The sequence below is a fragment of the Zootoca vivipara genome, chromosome 6 (assembly GCF_963506605.1).
Source record: "Zootoca vivipara chromosome 6, rZooViv1.1, whole genome shotgun sequence".
Classification (NCBI taxonomy): Eukaryota; Metazoa; Chordata; class Lepidosauria; order Squamata; family Lacertidae; genus Zootoca; species Zootoca vivipara.
The window spans coordinates 5,296,805-5,324,804 of NC_083281.1; the positions used below are offsets into that span (position 1 = coordinate 5,296,805).

The 28,000-nt window shown below is 48.9% G+C and overlaps 1 protein-coding gene across 1 annotated transcript; it reads left to right on the forward strand.

Annotated features, from left to right (window-relative positions):
* The first annotated feature begins 4,473 nt into the window (after positions 1-4,473).
* Positions 4,474-27,792, forward strand: PLPP2 (phospholipid phosphatase 2). The gene is made up of 6 exons (XM_035120215.2): positions 4,474-4,650; positions 19,218-19,369; positions 22,980-23,257; positions 23,838-23,895; positions 25,622-25,798; positions 26,772-27,792. The coding sequence occupies exons 1-6, from the start codon at positions 4,596-4,598 to the stop codon at positions 26,898-26,900; spliced, it is 849 nt and encodes a 282-aa protein (XP_034976106.1). The 5' UTR covers positions 4,474-4,595; the 3' UTR covers positions 26,901-27,792.
* Positions 27,793-28,000: the final 208 nt, after the last annotated feature.

Consider the following 28,000-nt stretch of genomic DNA (forward strand, 5'->3'; position numbering starts at 1 on the left):
AATACATAACTTGTTCCTGAGAGAGGGAAGCTGCTCTTGGCCTTGAATTGAAAAGGGCAATGGCAATGGAAATGTAGGGGCTGGGTTGTGTGTAGGGGGCCAGATCCTGAAAGGTCTCGCTGCTTCCTTATTTTGCAGACAAAATAAGGTGTCCTCGCAAGTGGGATTCTGAGTTGGAGGGCAGCAAGAAAAAAGGCGTATTCAAATCCATTGTGCTGCCAAGGAAAGTCGTAGGAGAGGCTACGGAGCAGAGCCTTCTTGGGGTGACGGGGAGACTTACTCAGAGGAAGGGGCACAAACGGACGTTTGTCGTGGAGTGCGGGGGGGGGGGATGAGAACTCAAGAAGAGCTTGGCTGCAAGATCAGGCCCAAGGGGAATGGATCGATACAGGATCCTGTCCTCACTGTGGCAAAGTGCAGAATTTGTCCATGAGAGGTTTTGCACAGCACGCTGAAATCCAAAAGGAGATCAGTTCGCTTGCTTTCCTGCTGTGCTTGGTCTGTTGCGCTTTTAAAAATAAAGATGAAAGATGAAAACCCTCTGCCTGCGTTGTTTGAGAACACCCCCATCAAAGCCGGGGGGGGGGGGCTTGCTTCTGAGTACAATGGTACCTTGGTTCTCAAACTTAATCCGTTCCGGAAGTCCGTTCCAAAACCAAAGCGTTCCAAGACCAAGGTGCGCTTTCCCATAGAAAGTCATGCAAAACAGATTAATCCATTCTAGGCTTTTAAAAACAACCCCTCAATTCAACAGGAGTTTTACTATCTAACAAGGCCATTGATCCATAAAATAAAAGCAATAATCAATGTGCTGTACTATAAAATAAATAAGGCAGTATTGTAGATGACAAAAGTTAAAATTATTATTATTTTCTTACCTGCGCTGATGACAGTCACTGTTTAGATGGGGGGGGGCTTTTATCCATTTCCGCAGTCCCACAATCAATCCATCAGTAGCTGAACTGGGTTCCACGCAGTCACAAAAACAAATGAACCGGAAAAGCCTCAAAAACAAAAACACAAAATAAACAGCAAAAACAAAAGCGCCCAACTTAATCCGTTTGACTTCCGAAATATTCGGAAACCAAGGCGCAGCTTCTGATTGGCGCAGACGTCCCGGAAACAATAGCCGACAGCCGCGTCGGACGTCCGGCTTCCAGAAAACGTTCGGAAACCAGAACACTTACATTCAGGTTTTCGGCGTTGGGGAACCAAGGCGTTTGAGAACCAAGGCGTTTGAGAACCAAGGTTCCACTGTATTGCATCCAAGGTAGCTAGATTGGCTATGGAAGCCGGGGGGGGGTTCCTTATACAGTACCGGACTGGTTAATCCAGTCTCAAACTCTGCCCAACACTCAGCTTCATGGGACATGACCCACCGCTTCCTGTGTTATTATGAGAAACTAAAAAGTCTGCATTAGTTACAGGTAGGTAGCTGTGTTGGTCTGCCGTAGTTGAAACAAAATAAAAACATTCCTTCCAGAAGCACCTTGGAGACCAACTAAGTTTGTCATTGATATTAGCTTTTGTGTGCATGCACACTTCTTCAGGCACACAAAAGTCTGCAAATGCTGCAGCCTTTTTGCACGCTGTGATTTTCCCTCTGCTGTTGCAATTGTACTTTTTTTCTTTTTACTCTGGGGGGCGCCCTTGCCCTGTTCCATCTCACTTGTTCTTCCAGTTCCAGAATATAGGTGGTCTGGATTTTTGTTCTGTTTTTTGCAGAAATGTGGTTCAGGTCTCTCTCTCTCTCTCTCTCTCTCTCTCTCTCTCTCTCTCTCACACACACACACACACACAAATTTAAAACGTGTCCCTTTTATAAATAAAAATTTTAATAAAACAACATGCTAAGAAATATAAACTTGCCAACTTATATCAATTCTCTTCTCACTACTGATAGAATTGTAGAGTTGCCAAGGTCATTTATCTAGTCCAGGGGTAGGCAACTTAAGGCCCGTGGGCCGGATGCGGCCAAATCACCTTCTCAATCCAGCCCACGGACGGTCTGGGAATCAGCGTGTTTTTACATGAGTAGAATGTGTGCTTTTATTTAAAATGCATCTCTGGGTTATTTGTGGGGCATAGGAATTTGTTCATTTTTTCCCTTCAAAATATAGTCTGGCCCCCCACAAGGTCTGAGGGACAGTGGAACGGCCCACGGCTGAAAAAGGTTGCTGACCCCGATCTAGTCCAATACACACACAGACACACACCCTGCAGAGCTGGAATAAGTGGCTTGCATGGGATATTACATCTGTTGCTGTTGTTGTTGTTGTTGTTTAGTCCGACCCTTCGTGACCCCATGGACCAGAGCACGCCAGGCCTCCTGTCTTCCACTGCCTCCCGCAGTTTGGTCAAACTCATGTTCTTCGAGAACACTGTCCAACCATCTCGTCCTCTGTCGTCCCCTTCTCCTTGTGCCCTCCATCTTTCCCAACATCAGGATCTTTTCCAGGGAGTCTTCTCTTCTCATGAGGTGACCAAAGTCTTGGAGCCTCAGCTTGTCCTGATGCTGGGAAAGATGGAGGGCACAAGGAGAAGGGGACGACAGAGGACGAGATGGTTGGACAGTGCTCTCGAAGCTACGAACATGAGTCTGACCAAACTGCGGGAGGCAGTGGAAGACAGGAGGGCCTGGCGTGCTCTGGTCCATGGGGTCACGAAGAGTTGGACACGACTAAATGACTAAACAACAACATACAGCAGCCATTGATTTGCTTCCCTTACGGGACAAACCAGGCTATCTCTTGCAAAAGAAGGAAGTTCGGCAAACTACACTCGTGTTTGTTTGCCCTGGGAAAACAGGTAGGAAGCCCAGCCCAAATTGATCTAAAGAGAAAAGTGCTTCCTTGCTGCAGAAAGCAGCAGTTCTGCACAAAAAAAGGTTTGCTGCTGGCTGCTTCGGCAGTGGAACTAACTGCAAACAGATCTGGGGAGTTGCCTTGTTTTTCTTCGGCACCCATTAAATCTGATTCAGATATTTAATTTCTGCAGCCAGAGGAGCAGCAGCAGCAACAAAAAGCGCTTGCACCCCTCTCTCCCAAGCACCATTTTGGGAAGAATTTGAGCTGCATTAAAGGGTCATCTGCTCCCACTCTCTGCAATGCAGGAATATTTTTGTCCAACCTGGGGCTCGAACTCACAACCTTGAGATTAAGAGTCTCGTGCTCTCTACCAACTGGAAATGGACTTGTGGGCCAAGTCGGGATGCGTCATAGGTGCCAACTCCCTGGGGCCACCCCGGGGCACCGGGCACCCACAAAATTCCCCGTGAAGGGGCTAGGAACCCACAAATTTCAGTGCACACTGCATGGCACCCATGGCCCCAGGCACCCAGAGTCGCACACCTGGGATACATACACACACACACCAGCGGGCCAAAATCAGCTGGATAGCTCAGTAGGTTAGAGTGTGTTGCTCATAATGCCAAGGTTGCAGGTTCAATCCCATCTGCATATTCCTGCATTGAAGGGGGTTGGGCTAGATGATCTTCACGACCCCCTTCCAACTCTATGATTCTATTCTCTTCAATTATTTTCTGAAAACTGGCCTACAAGCCAGAGGTTATCCATCCTGACCTGTAGTTCTGGCTAGCTAGCTAGCGGGATCTCTTGTGTTTTCCTTTAGTATTTTTAACGTTGTGAACCCCCCAAGTGATCTTCAAGGCCCTCTGCCCATGCTCAAAAGCACACTGTCCGTTTCAGCGGCTCTGCCTTGCCGGACTGGAAAGGCGCTCTGCACATGCCTCAAAGCACATTGCACCCACATTGATGATTTGTTGGCTTCCCCTTGCGGGAATAATAATAATTTATTATTTATACCCCGCCCATCTACCGGGTTCCCCCAGCTACTCTGGGCGGCTTCCAACAAAATATTAAAATACAGAAATCCATCAAACATTAAAAGCTTCCCTAAACAGGGCTGCCTTGAGATGCCTTCTAAAGGTCTGGTAATTGTTGTTCTTTTTGACCTCTGGTGGGAGGGCATTCCACAGGGTGGGTGCCACTACCGAGAAGGCCCTCTGCCTGGTTCCCTATAACTTGGCTTCTCGTAGCGAGGGAACCGCCAGAAGGCCCTCGGTGCTGGACCTCAGTGTCCGGGCAGAACGATGGGGGTGGAGACGCTCCTTCAGGTATACTGGACCGAGGGAATCATGGAAAGGCACTCTGCACATGCCCCAACGCGCTTTGCGCCCACATTGATGATTCGGCGGCTTCATGGAAAGGCACTCTGCACATGCCCCAAAGCACGTTGCGCTCACATTGATGTTTCAGCGGCTTCCCCTTGCGGGAATCATGGAAAGGCACTCTGCATATGCTCGGATCCACGACAACCGGGAGAGAGGGAAGGGAGGAGATCGGGCTCCGAAGGGGAGGGCGTCTCCCTAGCCGGCAGAGTTCCAGCAGCCCGGCCCCTCAGCTTCCCGCCCGCCCCTGGGCTTGGCCAGCTCCGCCTTCTGGCTTCCTCCGGACTCCTTAACTCCCAGGGTTGCGGCCAGCGGACGCGGATCTTCCGCGGTTCTTTCTCCGGCGATGTGAGAAGCGTCGCTGCCGCCGCCTGCGCTGGAGCGCATCACCCGCGGCCGCGAAACGATGGAGCGCGCAACGAGGCTCTTCCTGGCGCTGGATATCTTATGCCTCGTGGTTGGTAAGGGAGATTTGCCCCCCACAAAAAACCCCACACTACTAGCCACCCCCCCACTTCCCTGTCCCCTGTTTTGTCTGCGTTTGAACCCCCCTCTCCAAATTTATCCCTCCCTTTACGCGCATGGAAATGGGGAGAGGGGGCATCTCCTTGGACCCCCCCCCTCAAAGCTGCCCATCTAAGACTAAGCAGCCTGGCGCAAGTCGCCTCCATCTGCCCCCCCCCAAAAAAAATAAGTTAGCTCTCCCTTCACCAACGAGGAAAGGGAGTGCGCCCCATTTTCGCCCAAAGTAGCCCAGCTAAACTAACCAGGACACCCGCAAAAATTGTAAATAACAGGCGTGGCTTTTGCAAATTCCTTCCCCCACCCCGCAAAAAAAAAAAACAAACACCTTTATGGGGAGGTCTTCTAGGAATTGCTCCTAAGTCTGCTCTCCCCCAACTGCTTTTGCTGAACTGCCTCCCCCCCCAAAAAAAATCTGGGATATTTGCCTCACTTGAGACACTCTGGATCTTAAATGGGGAGGGGGACTCTGAGCAACTTCTTTCTCCTGCTTTGGGGTCCCCAGGACCCCCACCCTATAGACACACACTGCTTCTCCAGTTAAGCACGTCTGTGCCTTAAAAAAAACAAAATAACCCCCCTCAATTCAGATCCCCAGCAAGAAATGATGAAATCCATTATACAGTCAACCTCCTAGCTTAACACCCCATATTTTCCTAATTTGGTCTCCTTTTGTTGTAAGTTCTATAAGTCATCTTCTTATTTGCTACCGCAAAAGGGGGGGGGGCTGAGGCTTGATTGATACCATCTGGGGGGTGGAGGGGGGGCTGAGGGACCAGTCCCTGCCCCCCAGTGCAAATAAATGTTGGCTTGGTTTGAATGCCAGCTCATCTGAATTCCTCCTTTTGATTCCTCTGTGAGGGATTCCCCCCCCCGCGCCCCCCACAACCCCACAACGGAGGGAAGATTCGAATCCAGCGCTACTGTAGAAATCAGCCTCGCAGGGGGTTAGACTGATTCTCCGTGATTCTCTGGTTTTGATCGATCTCTATTTCAAGAAATGCCCTTCACGCTGTCTGTCGATCGCCTAGTGCTGGAAGGGTCTTAATTTGGTGATTTGTAACGACAACCCTAGAAGGCGGTCCGGGGAGCTGTTTTCTATTGCTGCTGTTTTTTGTGGAGGTGGGCTCTGAGGCTGATGGGTGGCTGGAAGCAGGTCTGCGTCCAAATCGGTTTGACCCACCACTGTTTTGTTCTTTGCTCAGAATTCTACCTTTCCTCCCGACTGAATGGTCCTCGGGGCGGGTTGTGATAGTTTGCAGTAAAACTCCCATATAGAGAGACCCCAGAACCACTCAGTCCACCAGCCTTTAACTCCCCTGGCCGCTGGTGTGCTACTGTCCTGGTGGAAGTGTGAAGAAATTAAAGCAAGATTCTAGTCCTCATCATTTCTAAATATCTAGGAATACGCCTTCTGTTGAGTCAGGCCGTTGCTCAATCTAGCCTGGCGTTTCCAACTCTGGCCGGCAGCAGCACACCAGGGTTTTTCATGCAGTCATAAAACTGGACCCCACGGTTCATCTCTAGCCCAACCCCGTGCAATGCAGGAATCTTTTTGCTCCACATCGGGCTCGAACCCACGACCCTGCAATTCAGAGTCTCGTGCTCTGCCGACTGAGCTGGTCTTGCTAGCTAGGGATGGTGGGAGTTGTAATCCAACAACAGTTTGGGAGGCGTTGCTTTAAAAGGCAAAGCAAGGTTCAAGTCAGGCATCCCCAAACTTCGGCCCTCCAGATGTTTTGGACTACAATTCCCATCATCCCTGACCACTGGTCCTGTTAGCTAGGGATCATGGGAATTGTAGGCCAAAACATCTGGAGGGTCGCAGTTTGGGGGTGCCTGGTTTAAGTCCTCATGCTGGCTCCGAAGGAAGGGCTGATTAAAAGGGGAACTTGGTAAGCTCCCTCTTATCAAGACAGGCACTGACTGGCAACAGCTTTCTGGGATCTTTGTGCATCGTGGATGTCTTCCCCCCCAGGGCCTTGCAGGGGGTTGGGCTAGATGACCGCCTGGGGTCCCTTCCAAGTCTACGATTCTAGGACAGGGCATTGGGTGAAGGGGAAGAGGTGGGGATGTGAGCCCGGCCTGGCGAGCAACATTGCAGCCTGCTCCCTGCCCTCTGGCCAGGAAGGGGGGGGCAGTTTGTCTCCACTTTGAGATCCCCGGAGGTGACATGACTTTTAGGCCCCCGGCTGCTGGCGGTGGACAAACTGCCCTGCCCTTCGCTTCCGTATTTGCCTGTCAAGGTTCATGATGACCTTTATACTGATGTAGAACAAGAGCCATAGAGCAAATGCGAAGCCCAGAACGAGCCCTGCAGGATCAATCGTTGGACTGGTCCTGTTGTGCGGAAGCCTGATGATCGTCTTCCAAAGCAGCTCCTCTGTTCTCAACTTAAAATTGGAAAGCGTAATGTTGGCGGTCAACAAAAGAGGTTCAAACCCTTCTCAAGGCAAATCTATTAAAACAATTTTTTTAGTATAAACACTGACAGCTGGGAAACACTGGCCTGCGAGCGCTCCAGTTGGAGAACAGCCTTTACCAAAGGTGCTGTGTGCTTTGAAGACACTTGAACTCAGGACGCAAGGGAGAAAGGTGCTAAGAGGAAGGCACGCCTGGCAAACCCTCGCCGGGATCAACTTCTGCCCAGAAACCTATGTCCCCACCATGGAAGGACGCGTGGATCCAGAATTGGCCTCCACAGTCACTTACAGACTCACTTTTAAAACCGTGTTTATGGAAGACAATCTTACTCAACTACAAGTGATCGCCAAAGAGGAAGAAGAATCGTTGTCAAGTTGGACGGGACCCTGGGGTCATCCAATCCAACCCCTTGCGATACAGGAATCTCGGCTAAAGCATCCGCGACAGATGGCCCTCCGACCTCTGCTGAAAAGCCTCCAAGGAAGGAGAGTCTCACAGCGCCCAACAAGATGCCTTTAGGAAACCCGCAATCAGGATTCGAACACAAGAGTGACTCTCCCTTTCCGGAGTTTCTGGCAAGTGGCATTCAGAAGCATTGCTGCCTCTGGCTGTGGAGGCTAGTCAGCCTGGCTAGTTGCCATCGATAGCCCTTTCCAACCCACAGTTTGTCCAATCCTCTTTTGAAGCCAAGCCATTGTAATTTCCAGTGGTGATGAGTTCCGTAGTTTAACTATGCATCGTCTCCCACTCCCAGCAAGGCTCATGGATTTGAACCCAGGACTGAAGTGAATTGGCTGTTAATTGTTCGTCTGTGACTCCAAATTTTGCAGGTATCAGAAGGGGGTGTCAATGAGCTTTATTCCGGATATACAGATGAATTGGTTCTTAGGAGAGAGGGGGGGGGGGGAGAGAGAGAGAGACTGACTTGCCCAAAGCCATTCAGTGGCAGGATTTGAATGCAGGGCTCTTCCGCCTCCATTAGAATAATACAGGCACGTCCAACAGGTAGACTGTGATCCACCAGTAGATCACTGGATGTCTGTGGTAGATCACTGCTAGATCACTGGCACCCCTAAAAAAAGCTCACCCAAAATTTTCCTCCTCCCTAAAAAAAGCTGAACTATGACCTGAAGCCCTAAACAAAAATGGGCCTCCCTCCCTCCTAAAAGAAGCTCAACAAGTTTGACCTAAACCCAAAAAAACAGGGCTTCGCTTCCTTAAAAAAAACTCAACAGCTTTGACCTGAACCCCCCCAAAAGGGGGTAGATCACTCCCAGTTTTTAACTCTGTGAGTAGATCAGAGTCTCTTGGGAGGTGGCCACCCCTGGAATAATAGAATCCTAGAATTATAAAGTTGGAAAGGTACCCTGAGAGTCATCTAGCCCAGGAATCTTTTGCCCAATGTGGGACTCAAACTCACGACCCACAATGAAGAGTCTCAAATTAATCTGGAGCAGTTTTTATTATTATTAATGCATGTTATGCTATAGAATGCAAAGTTAGCTCGCTTACGTATAACAAGATGAACTTGAAGCCGGTGGGAAATTAGAATTTATTTTTATTTTAAAGAATGGAATTTGGATTTATCGAAAGCACCGTCCTCTTAACATGGCTCCAGCTGTCTCCCATCCCGTCTTGCTTCTTCCATGGAATTCTAGGAAGAATTGTTTCAGGTAGCCTCGTGGCTTTTAAGACACCGTGGAGACAATGAAAAAACTTGCTCCTAACACACCTGATATATATTCAGAGGTAAACTGCCCTGGCAGATGGAGGCTTTTCTTTGCATTACTGTATTTATATTTTTATACAGCTTCAGGGTGAATTTAGGTTACAAACAAACCCAGCAAATGGAGACATTGCAGGGGGTTGGTCTTGATGACTCCCGGGGGCCCCTTCCAGCTCTGTGACTCTATGAAACAAGGAACTAAATCATCGAAGGCCATTCCATGACTACTACTGTTTAAATTTCATCAAAATAAAACGTATTTCAAATAGAGTTTGGGGCAGAGGGCGTGTGGCCCTCCAGATGTCATTGGACTCCAGCTCCCAGCAGCCCTTTCACCAAGTGGGGTCAGTGGCAAGGGATTATGGGAGTTGGAGTCCCTCACCCCCTGGAGGGCTTGTAAAATCATTCCCCCCCCCCAAAAAAAAGCTGGTAGAAATGTTCCTTTGAGTTCTCTCATGGCTAACAGCCCACCCCCTATGCAAATATTATGGAAAATACGGCTTAATTCCTCCCCCCTCCTTTTAAACCCCTTGGCCGACAACTGCCTTGTGGCTGAGAGTTCCACCGGTTAAACGCTGGGTTGTTTCGAGGGCTGAAAACGGGAACCAAGGTTCTGTGCTTAAATGGGCATTTTCAGAACCTCACACGCTTCTCCTGTATTCTGGACAAACACACCCCGCATTGCACTCCACCCCAAATTCATTATCGGTCAGCTGCGTTTGTGAAAGTCGAAGTCGAAACTGCAACAGATTGTTGCAGTACAGCACCAGGAGCATTATTCCTGTTAAGACAGAGGGAGACAAGGAGCGTTTCAAGTGGCAGCGAGTTCCCCTGCCTCACCCCTCCCCTCCCCCTGCTATTCTACAGACCTCTTTTTCTTTTTCTTTTCGGTTACAACAAGGCCCCCCCTCCCCCTTCACCCAAGCATGCAGAAATTGCTCCCTTATTTTCCCCCAAAGGCCCTGTTTTGCTTTCAAAATGACAGGCACTCAACTGCTTCGGTTTGCCATGAGAAGGAAATGATGATAGGGGCCGGCTAGAACAAGAGGCGACCTTTGGCCCTATGGGAAGATGGCAATCAGCCCCTGAGTACTTTTGCCCTCCGGGGAAAATCCGTACTTGTTTATTGCAATTTTTTTTTAAAAAAAGGGGGGGGAGAAATGCAAACCCAAAGGCGCCTCCTCGAAAGGTGGCCGTTATCAAATATCAACTTTCCATGTCCTTAAGGTGCTTGGCTGCAAAAATCATCCAAATAGTGTTTCCTTCCCCCCCCCCAAAAAAAGTGTGTGTGTGGTGTTGGTGGGGAAACTTGGCACACTGAGAAACCCAGGTTATTCTATCCTTTTATCCAACCCACTGAGAGATTTGTGTTCCTTACTTTTTTGGGGTCAAGCCTGTATTTTATTAAGGAAATCTGGGAGGAAAAGGAACGCAAAAGAGATTAGCTAAGCGGGAACCGTGCAATTAAATATATATCCTCGGGGGGGGGGGGCCTACGAAATGTAACTGCATGCCAGGGAACGTTAAGAAGAACCTGGTGGCTGGATCAGGCCAATGGATGCGGTCGACAACCAGTGGGACGCCGAGTGCGAGAGCCAACTCCCCCCTCCTGTGGTTTCCAGCAACTTGCATTCAGAAGCTGTCATGGCCAGTAGCAAAGCCATCTATAGGAGTATAGCATCTAGATCAAGGGAAGTCATAATACCACTGTATTCTGCTCTGGTCAGACCTCACCTGGAGTACTGTGTCCAGTTCTGGGCACCACAGTTCAAGAAGGATACTGACAAGCTGGAACGTGTCCAGAAGAGGGCAACCAAAATGGTCAAAGGCCTGGAAACGATGCCTTATGAGGAACGGCTTAGGGAGCTGGGTATGTTTAGCCTGGAGAAGAGAAGGTTAAGGGGTGATATGATAGCCATGTTCAAATATATGAAAGGATGTCATTTGGAGGAGGGAGAAAGGTTGTTTTCTGCTGCTCCAGAGAAGCGGACACGGAGCAATGGATTCAAACTTCAAGAAAGAAGATTCCACCTAAACATTAGGAAGAACTTCCTGACAGTAAGAGCTGTTCGGCAGTGGAATTTGCTGCCAAGGAGTGTGGTGGAGTCTCCTTCTTTGGAGGTCTTTAAGCAGAGGCTTGACAGCCATATGTCAAGAATGCTTTGATGGTGTTTCCTGCTTGGCAGGGGGTTGGACTGGATGGCCCTTGTGGTCTCTTCCAACTCTATGATTCTATGATTCTATGATCTAAATTTGCAGCAACCGCTGCCTCCTGTAGCAGGGAGTTCCGTAGTTTAAATACACACTGCGTGAAGAAGTCCTGTCTTTTTATCTTGCCCTGAATCTCCCAGCATTCAGCTTTGCTGCATGTCCCTGCGAGTCCCCCACTCTCCATTTATCGTTTAATAAACTTCTATCCTCTCGAACCTCACCTTTCCTCTAGTCCTTTGCAGGGGGAGCTGCTTTTTTCCTAGAAAAAAATAGGTTCTGGTACTCACCATGACGTTGTTAGCGGTAAGCGCCACACTTTTAGACAACAACAAAAAGAGGTACCCTTGTGAACCCTCTGTGGGGAAAACAAACAAACACTGGACATACGGTACGCAGCATTGGTCTAGGATAGCTCATGAGGCTCTTAATCCCAGGGTCGTGGGTTCGAGCCCCAGGTTGGCCAAAAGATTCCTGCATTGCAGGAGGTTGGACTAGATCATGGATAGGCACACTAACGCCCGGGGGCCAGATCCGTCCCACGGATGGTCTGGGAATCAGTGTGTTTTTACATGAGTAGAATGTGTGCTTTTATTTAAAATGCGTCTCTGGGTTCTTTGTGGGGCATAGGAATTCGTTCATTTCCCCCCCAAAACAAATATAGTCCGGCCCCCCACAAGGTCTGAGGGACAGTGCACCGGCCCCCTGCTGAAAAAGTTTGCTGACCCCTGTACTAGAACCTCTCTGTCTTATCCGTATTGAACTTTAGTTCAGGCAAGCAAGTCTGGGGAACCACCAGCTACTAGAACATGGGTAGGCGAACTAAGGCCGGGGGCCCGGATCTGGCCCAATTGCCTTCTAAATCCAGCCTGCCGACGGTCTGGGAATCAACGTGTTTTTACATGAGTAGAATGTGTGCTTTTATTTAAAAGGCATCTCTGGGTTATTTGGGGGGCATAGGAATTCGTTCATTCCCCACCCCCAAAAAATATAGTCTGGCCCCCCACAAGGTCTGAGGGACAGTAGACCTGCCCCCTGCTGAAAAAGTTTGCTGACCCCTGGACTAGATGAACCTGGTGGTCCCTATCCTGTGACTGCAGTGGTAGAGGTTTGGGTCAGGGAACTTAGTGATTCCTTTTTTAGTGGTTCCTGTGTGGCAGATCAGCTGCTCTGAGTGCTGTATATATCTTTTTCTTTTTGGGTCTTTATGATTTATAGTTCATTTGCACATATATACTGCAACTAATCCAGAATGCGGCAGCAAGACTGGGGACTGGGAGCGGCTGCTGAGACCACATAACACCAGGCCTGAAAGACCTACATTGGCTCCCAGTACATTTCCGAGCACAATTCAAAGTGTTGGTGCTGACCTTGAAAGCCCTCAATGGCCCTGTATACCTGAAGGAGCGTCTCCACCCCCATCGTTCTGCCCGGACACGGAGGTCCAGCTTCGAGGGCCTTTTGGCAGTTCGCTCCCTGCAAGAAGTGAGGTTACAGGGAACCAGGCAGAGGGCCTTCTCGGTGGTGGCACCCGCCCTGTGGAACGCCTACCCATTAGATGTCAAGGAAATAAACAACTATCTATTTAGAAGACATCTAAAGGCAGCCCTGTTTAGGGAAGTTTTTAATGTTTGATGTTTTAGCGTGTTTTTAATATTTTGTTGGGAGCCGCCCAGGGTGGCTGGGGAAACTCAGGCGGATGGGCGGAATATAAATTTGTTATTATTAATATTATTTATTATTATTATTTGTGCCGATGTTGCCTGTGGTTGTTTCCTTCTGGGAGAAGGCGGCACAAGGAGTTATTGGACATTATACGTGTAGTGGAATGCTAAGTCCTGCCTTTGTTTTGGGAAGTTTTTAATGACTGATGTTCTAATGTACTTTTCATCTTTTGTTGGAAGCCGCCCAGAGTGGCTGGGGAAACCCAGCCAGAGGGGCGGAGTATAAATATATTATTATTATTATTATTATTATTATTATTATTATTATTATTATTATTATATAGTATTATTTGTTTTGGGGAGGAGCTATGGAAGCAGGCAGGTCAACCGAAGCTCCTGCCTTAACTAGATTTACTTAGCCAAGAAGTCTTTGCTTTGTTTAAAAACCACCTGTGCAGAAATCAAAGATTCTGTATGCTGAACCCTCCCACTGTTTTTTTGCATTGACATGGGGCAACCTTTCTGCCTTTGACACCCACTGTTCTTGCAAAGCGACCTTGTGGCCTGCTCTTTAGGGTTGTCATGAGGAAGACGCAGGGGGGGAATCATAATAAGAGCCTCCACAACCAACATCCTTGGGAAGACAGGGAGAGGCAAATGCCACGAATAGGGAACAGGAATGAGCCGATCACTTTAAGGAAGTATTTTTAATTGCCGGCTAAAAGATACTCCTGATTCTGCTGGCAAAGCATTTGTTTAATTTTTTTTTAAAGTGTAAACACCCGTAAAGATTGGAGACACAATATGCTGTAAATGTGAGGCAGGATAGACAGTTAGATAAAAACATTGCACATTTGATGATTTAACAAAATCCATATGATTCTCTAAGGCAGCGGTGCCCAAACTTTTTCCAAAGAGGGCCAGATTTTAAGTGAACATGCGTGAGGGCCGACCAAAGTTGTTGAGCTTTTTCAAGGGTTTAACTTGTTGATTTTACCCCAGGACATATACTGCCACAGGGGGCCGAATTAAATTTTCCGGTGGGACGGATTAGGCCAGACATCCCCAAACTGCGGCCCTCCAGATGTTTTGGCCTACAACTCCCATGATCCCTAGCTAACAGGACCAATGGTCGGGGAAGATGGGAATTGTAGTCCAAAACATCTGGAGGGCCAAAGTTTGGGGATGCCTGGATTAGGCCCCCGAAACGGACTTTGGACATGCCTGCTCTAAGGGGAGAGAGCAACTCCCCAAGGAGGAAAGGCGATGTGATAGAAGGGTATAAAATTATACGTGGCTACGGAGGAAGAGTTTTCCTGCATCTCGTTAGCAGCCAGAGAAGCTGAATGTCGGAAGATTCAGGACAGATAAAAGGCAGAACTTCTTCAAGCCGCAGATAGTTTGAACCATGGAACTCCCTCCTGCAGGAGGCAGCAATGCCCACCAACTTCAAAAGAGGATCAGACAAATTCGCTAAGCTCTGCCTCCACCGATGAAAGCAGCATCGTTTCTGAATACCAGTTGCTGCAAACCGCAAGAAGGGAGAGCAGTGGCGTAGCGTGGTTTGCTGGCTCCCGGGGCAGGCGCCAAGAGTGTCTGGAGTGCCCTCCTTCCCACTGTAGCCAAGCGGGACCACCCTGCGCTGCATTGTGAGCCTGGCTGGTGAGTGGAGCCCTTGGATCATCTCTCACAAAGCAGCTTATGTCTGGCAGGGTGACGTGAGGAGCCAAATGTGGACGCGCACACCGCGAAAAATGTGCCCGGGGCCTGGCAACCCGCCCTCCACGCTATGCCCCTGGGGGAGCGTGCTTGTGCGCTCGGAACCTGCTTGCAGGCTTCTCGCCCGCACTGTGAGAACAGGAGTTTGGGCCATGGGCCTGATCCTGCAGGCTATTCCTATGTCCTGAATGAGAGAAGAGGCTGGCTCAGAGACTCTCTCTGGAACAAGCTGCCGGATCAAAAGATCCGGATTCGAGAGAGAGCTCTGCCCGTCCATCGACGGTTGTTCGCTCTGCATCGGGGTGTGGTTTGCCTGCCTGAGAGGTTTGGCGTGGGCTGCCTTTGAAACTCGCTTGTGGCTTGGCGAGAACTTTGGCTGGGCAGGTACGGAATGCAGACATTCCACCTGGATTGAGTAACTTTCTCCTCGGCTGTTTTATCTTGAGCCTAGCCCAAGTCCTTTTGCTTTTCGTGCGCACCGCACTCCTAAAGCCATGGGTAGGCAAACTAAGGCTCCATCGCCTTCTCAATCCGGCCCATGGACAGTCCGGGAATCAGCGTGTTTTTACATGAGTAGCATATGTCCTGATATTTAAAATGCATTAGCTGCCATTCGCTGCTAGTGATTAAATCAGGCTAGGAACTTTTGGAGATGTGTACAGCATGGGTAGGTAAACCAAGGCCCAGGGGCCAGATCCGGCCCAATCGCCTTCTAAATCCGGCCTGCGGACGGTCCAGCAATCGGCGTGTTTTTACATATGTCCTTTGATTTCAAAGGCATCTCTGGGTTATTTGTGGGACTTGCCTGGTGTTTTTACATGAGTAGAATGTGTGCTTTTATTTAAAATGCATCTCTGGGTTATTTGTGGGGCATAGGAATTTGTTCATTATTTTTTTTCAAAATATAGTCCACTCCCGCCCCCCCCCAAGGTCTGAGGGACCCCAGCTGAAAAAGTTTGCTGACCCCTGCGCCCTTGCGAAGCACACAACTTTCCCCAAAAGGATCCTGGCAACCAGGTGGATTTGATTTAAATCACTCGTCAGTAAGACTTGATTTAATGTACCTTTGACACCTTAAGTGTCAAAGGTACATCTCCATCTTTCCCTGAAAGCTGTATGATGAAGGTGCTTAATGCTCCTCTGTGGGGAGGAAGACCCACAGATAAGACCTTCACCCCCCCCCAAAGGCCACCCCCTGAGCATCTGAAGGTGGTGGAACTACCAAGAGGGTCCCCCCTCTTGCCAATCTCAGCACCCAAGAGAGTCTGAATGGAACCAGCCGCTGCATTTTGTACTCAAATTGAGATTCCGAGTCGTCTTCAAGGGCAGCCCCACACAGAGCGCATTGCAGTAATCCAGCCCGGAAGTCTACTGGCCAAACTTTCCTCCCAATGATGTCGCCGTCCGAAAGAGTATAGCCTCACATTTCGCCCCTTGTCTCCAAGGCCAGCAGGTTGGCCTCACTTTCCCCACCTGTAAAATGGGTGTGGAGGTGGTCTCCTTCAGAGACCTCTGTTAGATATACTGTATTAACCAAACCAGGTAATAGAATCAAAGCAAAGACAGCCTGAACTGATCCCATGAAGGTTGCTCGATACGCTGTTGGGATCGAGACTGGGAGAACTCGAGTTCAAATCCCGATTAAGCCACGAAACTTGCTGGGCGACTGGCTTTCTCTTTCAGCCAGCCCTGCCTCGCAGGGTTGGACTGAAGATTCAAATGGACACAGTGTTTGTGAAAGATCCTTTCGGAGGAGGAAGACTGACTCTTCGCCTTTAGGAAAACTCCAGTGAGATTTGCCTCGCGTTGCCAACAGGAGCAACAAAAGCGAGAGATAGATGGATAGGTCTCTGCCCCAATGGGCATACAATCTAAAGCCAACGGTTTGCTGGAGGAGAAGGAAGGAAGTGAGGATCGTCTTCCAAAGCAACTCCTCTATTCCAAACTTAAAAATGGAAAGCGTAATGCTGGTGGTCAACAAAAGAGGTTCAAAAACGTATTTTAAAAAATGTAGTATGAACACCGACAATTGAGAAACACTTTCCCGTGAGTGCTCCAATTGGAGAACGCCCTTTACCAAAGGTGTCATGGGTTTCGAAGACACTCGAACTCAGGACACAATGGAGAAACTCAGGTCACAAGGGAGGAAGGCATGCTTGGCAAATCCACACCGGGATCAACTCCCGCTTGGAAACCAATGTCCCCACTGTGGAAGGACGTGTGGATCCGGAATTGGCCCCCTCAGTCACTCACGGACTCACTGTTAAGACCGTGTTTATGGAAGACAATCTTACTCGGCTACGAGGGATCGCCAAAGAAGAAGAGAGCTATCCGGACACACCCGGAAAAGCCAGCTTTTTATGCCTTTTCCTCCAAATTAAGCTTTTACTCGCAAAATCACGCTCCCTCTGTGCTTTTTAAGGAAGCAGAAGCAACCTCCCTGCAATTTTAATTTACCACCCGTCCTGTATTTTAAACCTCCCGTCTCTCTCTCCACCCCCCATTTTCCATTTCCTCCTTCTCCCCCCTCCACCCCCGTTTAACCCATTTACGTCCTATTTTTATATTATACCTCCCCCACCGCACCGTAAAGTCTCGTTCCCGTGTGGAGCGACGTGGTTTTATTTTAGGTGTGTTTGTTTTTAGCGAGACAATCGGATGACCGTCCCTTGCCCCGGCGAGAGCAAGCAGGACTTCTCCCAAAATAGTTACCTACTGCTCCATAATCTTTTTTTTTTTTAAGCGCCTCTTAAGAAAAGCACAAAAAGGTTTAATTTCGAGTTTCTGCAGCTCTTCTTACCCCTAAATCTGGTTTAACCACAGGTGGGCATCGCTAGCGTCACGGCCGAAGTGGCGATTCGGACTGCCTTATTCTTTTCCCCCCGTTGCATTTTTCATCTGGGAATAGAGCAGGGTGTAAACGACAGCCTAAATGTGCCTCTAAAATTAGGATTTCTTGTCGCACCTGCTTCCTCCAGCCAGCCACGGGTGAATAAAAGCTTATGTTTAGAGATCACCCATATAGTTTTTGTGTGAGCGAGGAAGGATATAAATATCATTTGTGGCCAGTTCTCCAGCGGTTTTGGGGGTCAGGCAACATAGAATCATAGAACCCGAAAAGGGCTCCCAGGGTCATCTAGTCCAACCCCCTGCAATGCAGGAATCTTTTTGCTCAGCGCGGAATTCGAACCCACAACCCTGACATTCAGAGCCTCATGAGCTACTGCACTCATGGCCCACCTGTTTCTCCAAGGAGCTCTAGGGGGGCATGTAAGTGGTTCTCCCGCTCCCCCCCACCCCACCTCACAACAACCCTGCGAGGCTGGGGGGCACTCTGTGCATGCTCAGAGACCATGCACAGCTCCCTGCTTATCAAGGGGACGTGGCCAGGGAAAGGGTCATTTGGTGCAATGCCCTGAAGGCGGGAATGTGGGGCTCGAAGCCACAACCCTGAGATTAAGAGTCCGGTGAGGCGGTCCTGAAATTTTTGGATTTGTCGGTTCGGGTTTTCTTCCTCCAGAGGCAGAAAGTGGAAACCGAGAAGGTGCCTCCTTCCACCACCCCCCTTTCCCCTCATGCTTAGAAGAACCGGTCAGGCCAGTTGCCTTGCCGGCAATAAGTGCCTTTGCAGAAGGGTTGGGCCAGCCCTAATAAAAGTGGGCGGGCGAGAGGCTTGTTTACATTGGGAGTTGTCCTGCCCCTCTGGGTTCTGTGGCCACAGCTCAAAACAGTGTCACGCTTTTAATCCGGGAGTTCTGGGCTCAGGGTGGCCCTCTAGCGGCTGTGGGCAAGTCGCTGTCTCGCTCCCCCATCACCCAGGATTAAAACACCTAGCACAGGGGTCAGCAACCTTTTTCAGCCGTGGGCCGGTCCACTGTCCCTCAGACCTTGTGGGGGGGGCTACTATATTTGGGGGGGGGAAGGGAACAAATTCCTGTGTCCCACAAATCACCCAGAGATGCATTTTAAATAAAAGGACACATTCTACTCATGTGAAAACAGGCTGATTCTCGGACCGTCCACGGGCTGGATTGAGAAGGCGATTGGGAGGGTTGTGGCTTTGAGCCCCGCCTTCCCGCCTTCAGGGCATTGCACCAAATGACCCTTTCCCTGGTCACGTCCCCTTGATAAGCAGGGAGCTGTGCGCGGTCTCTGAGCATGCACAGAGTGTCCCCCAGCCTCACAGCAGGGTTGTTGTGAGGTGGGGTGGGGGGAGCAGGAGAACCACATACATGCCCCCTAGATATGATAGCCATGTTCAAATATATAAAAGGATGTCATATAGAGGAGGGAGAACGATTGTTTTCTGCTGCTCCAGAGAAGCGGACACGGAGCAATGGATTCAGACTACAAGAAAGAAGATTCCACCTAAACATTAGGAAGAACTTCCTGACAGTAAGAGCTGTTCGGCAGTGGAATTTGCTGCCAAGGAGTGTGGTGGAGTCTCCTTCTTTGGAGGTCTTTAAGCAGAGGCTTGACAGGCATATGTCAAGAATGCTTTGATGGTGTTTCCTGCTTGGCAGGCGGTTGAACTGGATGGCCCTTGTGGTCTCTTCCAACTCTTTGATTCTATGATTCTATAAGACAATCTCAAGTATGGCTGTTTTTGAGATTCTGAAATCTCTCTCTCTCTCTCTCTTTTCTCTCTCTCTCTCTCTGATGACGACCCGCCTCCAAGTCTGAAAACCTTGCTAATAAACTTGCACGATGTGATTTACTGCCGCCTGGCTCCTCCTGACAACCTTTTTCTTCTCCCCACTTCCAGCCTCCCTGCCGTTCATCATCCTGACGTTGGTGAACTCTCCCTACAAGAGGGGGTTCTATTGCGAAGACCCCTCCATCCGCTATCCCTACAAGGCAGACACCATCACCCACGGAGCGATGGCCGGCGTAACTATTCCTTGCACCGTTCTCATTGTAAGGAAAGCGGTTGTTACGATAGCCGGGGGAGGGGGGGGGCTCTCACACTTCAATCCTTACAACAACACCTAGCACAATCCTTCTGTGAGCTGCTTCTTTTTTAAAAAAAAAAAATTAAATGTTTACCGGTATTTGGTTTTCGAATCAAAGTTTTAAATAATAAAAATTAAAACAATTTTTTATTGATACCCCACCCTCCCCAGTGAGAGCCAGGCTCAGGGCGGCTGACATCAATAAAATTACAATAAAACATAAAAGAAAGAAAAATTGATTAAAATGCAGATTAAAATACAATTTTAATTTTTTTAAAAAAAATGCAGCCTCATTTTAAAATGGCCCAAATCAAAAAACCCTAGGCCAGGCGGAACAGCTCTGTCTTGCAGGCCCTGCGGAAAGATGTCAAATCCCGCAGGGCCCTGGTCTCCTGTGAGAGAGCGTTCCACCAAGTCGGGGCGAATACTGAAAAGGCCCTGGCCCTAGTTGAGGCCAGCGTCTTATGGTTCGGGATCTCCAAAATATTGTTATTTGTGGACCTTAAGGTCCTCCGTGGGGCATACCAGGAGAGGCGGTCCCGTAGGTACGAGGGTCCCAAGCCGCATAGGGCTTTAAAGGTCAAAACCAGCACCTTAAACCGGGAGCCAGTGCAGCTGGTAAAGCACTGGATGAATGTGATCCCGCGGCCGGGACCCCGTAAGGAGCCTCGCCGCGGCATTCTGCACCCGCTGGAGTTTCTGGGTCAGTTTTAAGGGCAGCCCCACGTAGAGCGAGTTACAATAATCAAGCCTGGAGGTGACCGTCGCATGGATCACTGTGGCCAGATCAGGGCGAGAGAGGTAAGGGACCAACTGCTTGATACGGCGGAGATGGGAAAATGCCACCTTAGCTGTGGCTGCAACCTGCGCCTCCATGGAAAGGGAGGTGTCAAAGGTTACACTCAAACTTTTGACGAAGGCGCTGGCACTAGTTTTGTTGTTGTTGTTTAGTCGTTTAGTCGTGTCCGACTCTTTGTGACCCCATGGACCAGAGCACACCGGGCACTCCTGTCTTCCACTGCCTCCCGCAGTTTGGTCACACACATGTTCATAGCTTCAAGAACACTGTCCAACCATCTCATCCTCTGCCGTCCCCTTCTCCTTCTGCCCTCCATCTTTCCCAGCATCAGGGTCTTTTCCAGGGAGTCTTCTCTTCTCATGAGGTGGCCAAAGTATTGGAGCCTCAGCTTCACGATCTGTCCTTCCAGATCAGCTTCGAGGGCTGATTTCCTTCCGAATGGAGAGGTTTGATCTTCTTGCAGTCCATGGGACTCTCAAGAGTCTCCTCCAGCACCATAATTCAAAAGCATCAATTCTTCGGCGATCAGCCTTCTTCGTGGTCCAGCTCTCACTTCCATACATCACTACTGGGAAAACCATAGCTTTAACTATACGAACCTTTGTCGGCAAGGTGATGTCTCTGCTTTTTAAGATGCTGTCTCGGTTTGTCATCGCTTTTCTCCCAAGAAGCAGGCATCTTTTAATTTCGTGACTACGGTCACCATCTGCAGTGATCAAGAAGCCCAAGAAAGTAAAATCTCTCACTGCCTCCATTTCTTCCCCTTCTATTTGCCAGGAGGTGATGGGACCAGTGGCCATGATCTTGGTTTTTTTTATGTTGAGCTTCAGACCATATTTTGCGCTCTCCTCTTTCACCCTCATTAAAAGGTTCTTTAATTCCTCCTCGCTTTCTGCCATCAAGGTTGTGTCATCTGCATATCTGAGGTTGTTGATATTTCTTCCGGCAATCTTAATTCCGGCTTGGGATTCATCTAGTCTAGCCTTTCACATGATGAATTCTGCATATAAGTTAAATAAGCAGGGAGACAATATACAACCTTGCCGTACTCCTTTCCCAATTTTGAACCAATCAGTTGTTCCATATCCAGTTCTAACTGTAGCTTCTTGTCCCACATAGAGATTTCTCAGGAGATTTCCCCCTTCATGGATCAATGCCTTGTCGTGGCGAAGGGGCTTGAATAACTCAAAGAAGCTATGAGCTACGCCATGCAGGGCTACCCAAGATGGACAGGTCATAGTGGAGAGTTTTGACTAAATGTGATCCATCTGGAGAAGGACCTGGCAAGCCACTCCAGTATCCCTGTCAAGAAAACTCCATGGACAAAGACAACTGGCACTAGTTGAGCCCCCACAAAAGATGGGAGTTGGCCCCCCAACCCCATGTCATCCTGACCCAACCAGAGGACCTCTGTCTTCGAAGGATTTACCTTCAACTGGCTCCCACGTAGCCATCCAGCCACACACCCAACATACAACACAGAAACGAGATTCCACAGAATCTCCTGGACTTGTCCCCTCCCCTTTGTGGGTCCTACTGTTAATAATTCCCTCCTGCACCTTTTATGATAATCCAAATCTTTTACATCTCCATGATGTCCAAAATTTACCATTAAACTACCGGCGTTATTCCAACCCTACTAACGGTTTTAACTGTTTATAATGGTTCTTAAGATAAGTTGCAAACTTTCCCCATTCCTTATTAAATTTTTCGTCTTCCTGATTTCTTATTCTTCCGGTCATTTTTGCCAGTTCGGCATAATCCAGGCTTCCTCAACCCCGGCCCTCCAGATGTTTTGAGACTACAATTCCCATCATCCCTGACCAGTGGTCCTGGGATTTCGACACCTAGAATTCCTAAAAGGAAGGCTTCAGGGTTCGTTTGTTTTTAGAAAAGGTTATTTTAAACTTTTTTTCAACTCGTTATATATAATTTCCCAAAATCCTTTCACTACCTTACATGCCCACCACATATGATGAAAGGTGCCTTCTTTTTCCTTACATTTCCAACATACATTTGACCCTGTTTTATATGTTTTTGCTAATTTACGGGGGGTTAAATACCAACGTTACATCATTTTCATATAGTTTTCTTTCAGCGTGTATCGTACTGTCCCGGTCCCATAACTTCTCTCATGCTGTAAGTTGAATGTTATACCCCAAATCTCTCGTGTATCATTACTGTTCATCTTTTGTATACCATTCTAGCATTAATTTGTGCATTTTTAGAGTAATTTTGTTTCATTCTCTAACAGCTCTTTTTCAAATATGGAGGTTTCATTAAAAAAACAACTTTCTTTCATTCCATCCAATCTTAGTCGAACTCAGAGCCGCTTGGCCTATTGAAGTCAATGGACATGACTAATTTAGGGATTCATCTACATTAGTAAAAAAAAAATCGATCTGAATGTGTTATAAACATGCATCACCAGATAGCGCCAGAGAGCAAAAAAAAATTCTATATGATTTTCCATAGCGATTTTTTTCCTTCTGTTAAAACGATTTAATTTCTTATTTATAGCATTTTCCCCTGTGTGTAGATCCACCCTAGGTCCATTAATCCCATTGAAATGAAGGCACATGACTAATTTAAGTCCATTAATCAATTTCTCTCTCTTTCAATAGCTCAGTTGGTAGAGCATGAGGCTTAATCTCAGGGCTGTGAGTTCGAGTCCCCCATTGGGTAAAAAGATAACTGCGTTGCAGGGGGTTGAATTAGATGACCCTCGGGGTCCCAGCTCTACAGTTTTATGATTCCTATAAATACCCGTTTGTAGATTTCTGCCGGGGAGGCATATCTCGTCTACACTGAGCGCTTGTACTCCCGCTCTAAATTCAACAATTACCTCGCCGCGCTCTACAAGGTGGTGGGGACCTTCCTGTTTGGCGGCGCCATCAGCCAATCACTGACAGACCTGGCCAAGTACATGATTGGACGCCTGCGGCCCAACTTCCTGGCGGTCTGCAATCCCGATTGGTCGAAAGTCAACTGCTCGGTTTATGTCCAGCTGGAAGACATCTGCCGGGGCAACTTCAAAGACATAACTGAGTCCAGGTAAGGGTGGAAGGACTCGATTAGTCTTGGCAGCTGCTCCAGACACCGGGAGAGCTGCTGCCGGTCAGAGCGGGCAATGCCGGGCTGAGTGGAGCGGTCAGGTTAACAGTTTCTATTTATTTCGGATGCTTCCATCCAACACTTTCTTCAGAGCGTTTGAACGACATAGTAGAGCGTGAGCCGCTTAATCTTAGGGTTGTGGGTTCGAAAGATCCCAGCGTTGCAGGGGGTCACACTAGTTGACCCTCGGGGCCCGTTTCAACTCTGTGGTTCCTTCCACCAGGCAGGGCCAGACCGCTTCACTCCAAGGACTCTGCTACATTAGTCAAAAAACAGCGTTTTGAATGCGTTACAAACGTGCAACACTAGATGGCGCAATAGAGCGGAAAACTTTTCTGTGCGATTTTACATAGTGTTCCCCCCCCTTTTGTTATGATGATTTGATTTCTGACTTATTTATAGTGGGGGTTTTCCTGTGTGTAGATACATCCCAAGAACAGTTGCCTGCCAAGTACTTTTAGAACCCGAAAATGTGTTTATTTTTTATTATTATTTGTAATCTCTTTTTCCACCCTCCTAGGTTATCTTTCTATTCTGGACACTCCTCATTTGGAATGTACTGCATGATGTTCCTAGCAGTAAGTGTGCCATTTCTTTCCCGACTTCCCCAGCTCACAACAGAATAATAATACAGTAATAATAATAATAATAACAACAACAACAACAACAGCGATAAAACATCAACCATAAAAAACTTCCCTCAAAAGGGCTGCCTTCAGATGTTTTCTAAAAGTCAGGTAGTTGTTTATTTCCTTGACATCTGATGGGAGGGCATTCCACAGGGCGGGTGCCACCACCGAGAAGGCCCTCTGCCTGGTTCGCTGCAACCTCACTTCTCGCAGGGAGGGAACCGCCAGAAGGCCCTCGGAGCTAGACCTCCGTGTCCGGGCTGAGCGATAGGGGTGGAGACGCTCTTTCAGGTATACTGGGCCAAGGCAGTGACTGGCCCAAGATCACCCAGTGAGCTTCATGGTCTCGCCCAGGTCAGAGTCCAACCCCCAAACCGTTAGGCCACCCTGGTTCTGAATGCTAACATAAAAGAACATGTAAACTCTATATGCTGCTACTAAAGGTACCTGACCTTAGATGAACCCACCAATGATTCCTGCAGTGCATGGGGTTAGACCCGATGACCCTTGGGGGTCCCTTCCAACTCTGCGATTCTGTGATAGGACAGATACATCCTGGTTGCTACGATGAAGAAAAAGGGAGGAGCAGAATATGGACTTCTGGAAAATAAGGCAGAAAGGGGCAAAGTCATTCAAGTTGAGGGGGAAACAGCAGCTCTTTAGGACCCAGGAATTCCTAATGCCTGGTGCCTGAACAACTCATGTGCCAATCACAGCTCCAACTTTACTTATTGGCTAAAGACATGGAAAGGTGGGAGCAGCCAGGCTGCCTCATTTCTCAGAAGTCAGAAGGCTACCTGCACATTTTGCTTTGTAACTTTCTTACTGGGAGGGCTAGAAACTCATAGAATTGTAGAGTTGGAAGGGACCATTAGGGTCATCTAGTCCAACCCCTTGCAATGCAAAAATAAAATAAAATTGCCCAATGTGGGGCTTGAACCTGTGACCCTGAGATTAAGGGTCTCATGCTGTCTGCCTCTTGTTACCCTGGATGGGGACGGGAGAGAGGACTATGTGTAGGAACCAGCTGACTGCACCCGGGTAAAATTTGCATTTGCTGTTGTACCCACTGAGCTACACTCCCCCTCTTAAAAACAGTCAGACTCTAGTCTTCATAGTTTTAACGAAAGGGTGAATTCCAATAGGAAGGTGCCTTACCCTAAGTTAGCCCTACCTGGAGGCACCGAGGATTGAAAGTGGGACCTTTTGCATGCGAAATAGCTTGGCCAGTGAGCTATGGTCCTTTTCCCCTAAGTGATAAGCAAGGTTCTAGTCCTCCCCGTGTAATGATTGCACTGACCAATGGTGGCTCTCCAGAGTTTCAGGCAAGCCCTTGGGAACTGAGCCTGGGACCTTTCTGAGTGCAAAAGTAGGTGGGCTCTGCCTCCCGGCAACGACCTTTTTAAAACGAAGCAAGGTTCTAGTCCTCATTGTTAGGAATAAAGGGGTGGTTTGAAGAGGCGCACAGAAAGCTGCTTGCTGCTGAGTCTAGCTCGGGATAACCCGCACTCGCTGTCAGCTAACTCTCCAGCCTTTCAGGCCTACCTTGAGACTAAACCAGGAACCTTCTGCATGCAAGGCAGCCGACCCTTTCTGCAGGTCAGAAATCTGCTCTGAAACCAATCCCTCCCCTCTCTCTCTCTCTCTCTCTCTCTCTCTCTCTCTTTCTTTCCAGCTCTACGTCCAAGCACGCCTGGTGGGGCGATGGGCACGCCTGGTTCGGCCTACCATCCAGTTCTTCCTCATCTCCTTTGCCATCTTTGTGGGCTACACCCGGGTCTCGGACTATAAACATCACTGGAGTGACGTGTTGGCGGGGCTCCTGCAAGGAATGCTGATTGCTGTCCTCATCGTAAGTCTGTGGTGGGGGGGGGGGGCTGAGGTGGGAAGGGGGCATAGTACATCGGGGGCCCCCGGGGCCCTGCCAGGATGGGGGTGCAGAGAACCGAGTTGCCCTCCTCCCTTCCCCCATCCTCTCTCCCTAACACACACAGCTCCTAAACCAATTCCCTTGCGGTTCTCTTCCTGCTTCTGATTGGCTGGAATGCCTGCGAACATTCCGTGATGTCACTGTTCGTGGTCTTCATTTCATAAGATTTATACATTGTTTGATTGTAAAAAAAAACCAACAAAACACACACACACACACAGAGAGAGAGAGAGAGAGAGAGAGAGAGAGAACCTCAAAGTTTTTTAAAGAAAGATAAAACGAGGAAACATGCAGAAATATTAAAATGGATTAAAATTGCCTCTACTTTCTAAACATCATCAGAGTCAGCTTGCCGAAACGGGGCGGTTTATGTTAGCAGGCGCCGAAACGAGTCTAGCAAAGGCAGCCAGCTGCTTGATGTCTACAGGCAGGGAGTTCCAAAGCCAAGTTCTTACAAATGTGGAACAGGGCTTATACGAGGCACGTTTAGCAGGGGCAATTCCACCAACCAAAGCGATTTAAGTGGTTTCCTGTGGGGCAAGGCAAATCCCACAGGTAAAGTGGTCCCAAGTGGTTAGGCGGGGTTATATAGTAACACCTTGAACTCGGCCCAGCCGCAGATCAGCAACCATTGCAGACCTCTAAGCACTGGAGTTCTCTGCTGACGACTAGCATTGTAACCTGTGAGGCAATATTCCCCATGTCTGAATGCGCCCTCTGTCCGGGGGCTGGTGGGAAGGATTCGCCCAGGGGTTTCGTTGCCTCCTCCCAGTCCCTTTTCGCTCTCGGCCCCTCAATATTTGCCGCCTGAGGCAGCCGCCTAGCTCTGCCTCATGGGAGGGCCAGCACCGGGAGTTACACTCGAAACGCCACACTTTATTTCCTGCCTCTCCAGGTCCGATACGTCTCTGACTTCTTCAAGCACCGGCCCCCGTCCCTATGTCCCGAAGACCCCACACACAAGCCCAACGTCCCCCTCAGCGAGCCGGACAGGAACCATTACACCTACGAGGACGCGGCCTGAACTCTTGCCCGAAGTTGTGTCTCTTTTTCTGGGGGGCAGGCAGAAAGACTCGTCTGCGCCGCTCATCCGAAAAAGCTCCTTTCCGAAAAGCGTTTTGCTTTTGAACTTTCGCGATGGAGATAATTGGGAACGGCCGGATTATTTTTATTTTTTACCGTTTGCTCGGAAGCCACGATGCCCGTTATAACTGCACGATGTATTTTGCACCTCTAGATTGCACCCGAAAGAAAAAAACGAATCAAGGAAAGGCAGGAGACGGACTCATAACTTCTTGCAGAAGTGTGTGCTGCTTTTTTTAGTTCTTTCGTCGCGGGAATCTCGGAATCTCGGTTGCATTGAAGTTGCCCCCGTCCCCTCTGTGAATTGTTCGCACTCTTGTGCCGTTAACAGGAGCCTGGCCTGCAGTTTTTTAGCGGGGGCGGGGGGGGAGGTTTCCCGAGCTATGCGGAAGTTTGTCAGCAGACCTGGGTAGCCATTTAAAAATTCTCTCCCTCCTGCTAAGTTGGCAACCCAAATATCCTGGCAGCAGAGCGATAGGGTCCAGGCTGGCAAAAAACAAAAACAAAACACCCCACCATTCCCTTAAGGCTCTCCTCCTCCCTACCTACACACAGGGAGGTTTTGGCACAGAGATTATGAGTAACCGGATCGGGGCCCATTATCTGAAGAAGAAGAAAAAGGCTGGCAGGCTGGCATGCAAGCGGGTGGAGAGAGGTGCCCATGTTCAGGGAACAAGTTTGGCAACAGGTAAAGGGGGTATTGGAGGGGGGGAATCTCTTTTTAGCCCATGACGGCTTGGAGAAACTTCAAATTCCAAGCCCGGGGTTTCCGCCACCCGACGAAATAAGAGGAGAATTCAATAAAGAGGAGGAAAATCTTGCAGCGAACCTGAGCTAAGGACCCTTGTTTGTTTATTTTCTGAAGTACCTCTGCTCCAATCAGAACTGCCCAAAACATTAAATGAGAAACTGGTGGGCTCTCCTTCCTTGCCGGGGTGTGTGTGTTCTAAGCAGATTTGTCCATTTCCCGCACACGAGGCCCCGAAACACGGGCAGCGGCACCTGCTTCCGGCGAGACTTTGTCGGAATGTGTCATCGCTT

Bases quoted from the DNA above. Each gene is read 5' to 3' on its own strand.
- PLPP2 (XM_035120215.2), top strand. From the start codon at position 4,596: ATGGAGCGCGCAACGAGGCTCTTCCTGGCGCTGGATATCTTATGCCTC. The intron at 4,651-19,217 runs GTAAGGGAGATT...CCCCACTTCCAG, and splicing joins TATCTTATGCCTCGTGGTTG to CCTCCCTGCCGTTCATCATC. The intron at 23,896-25,621 runs GTAAGTGTGCCA...CTTTCTTTCCAG, and splicing joins ACTGCATGATGTTCCTAGCA to CTCTACGTCCAAGCACGCCT.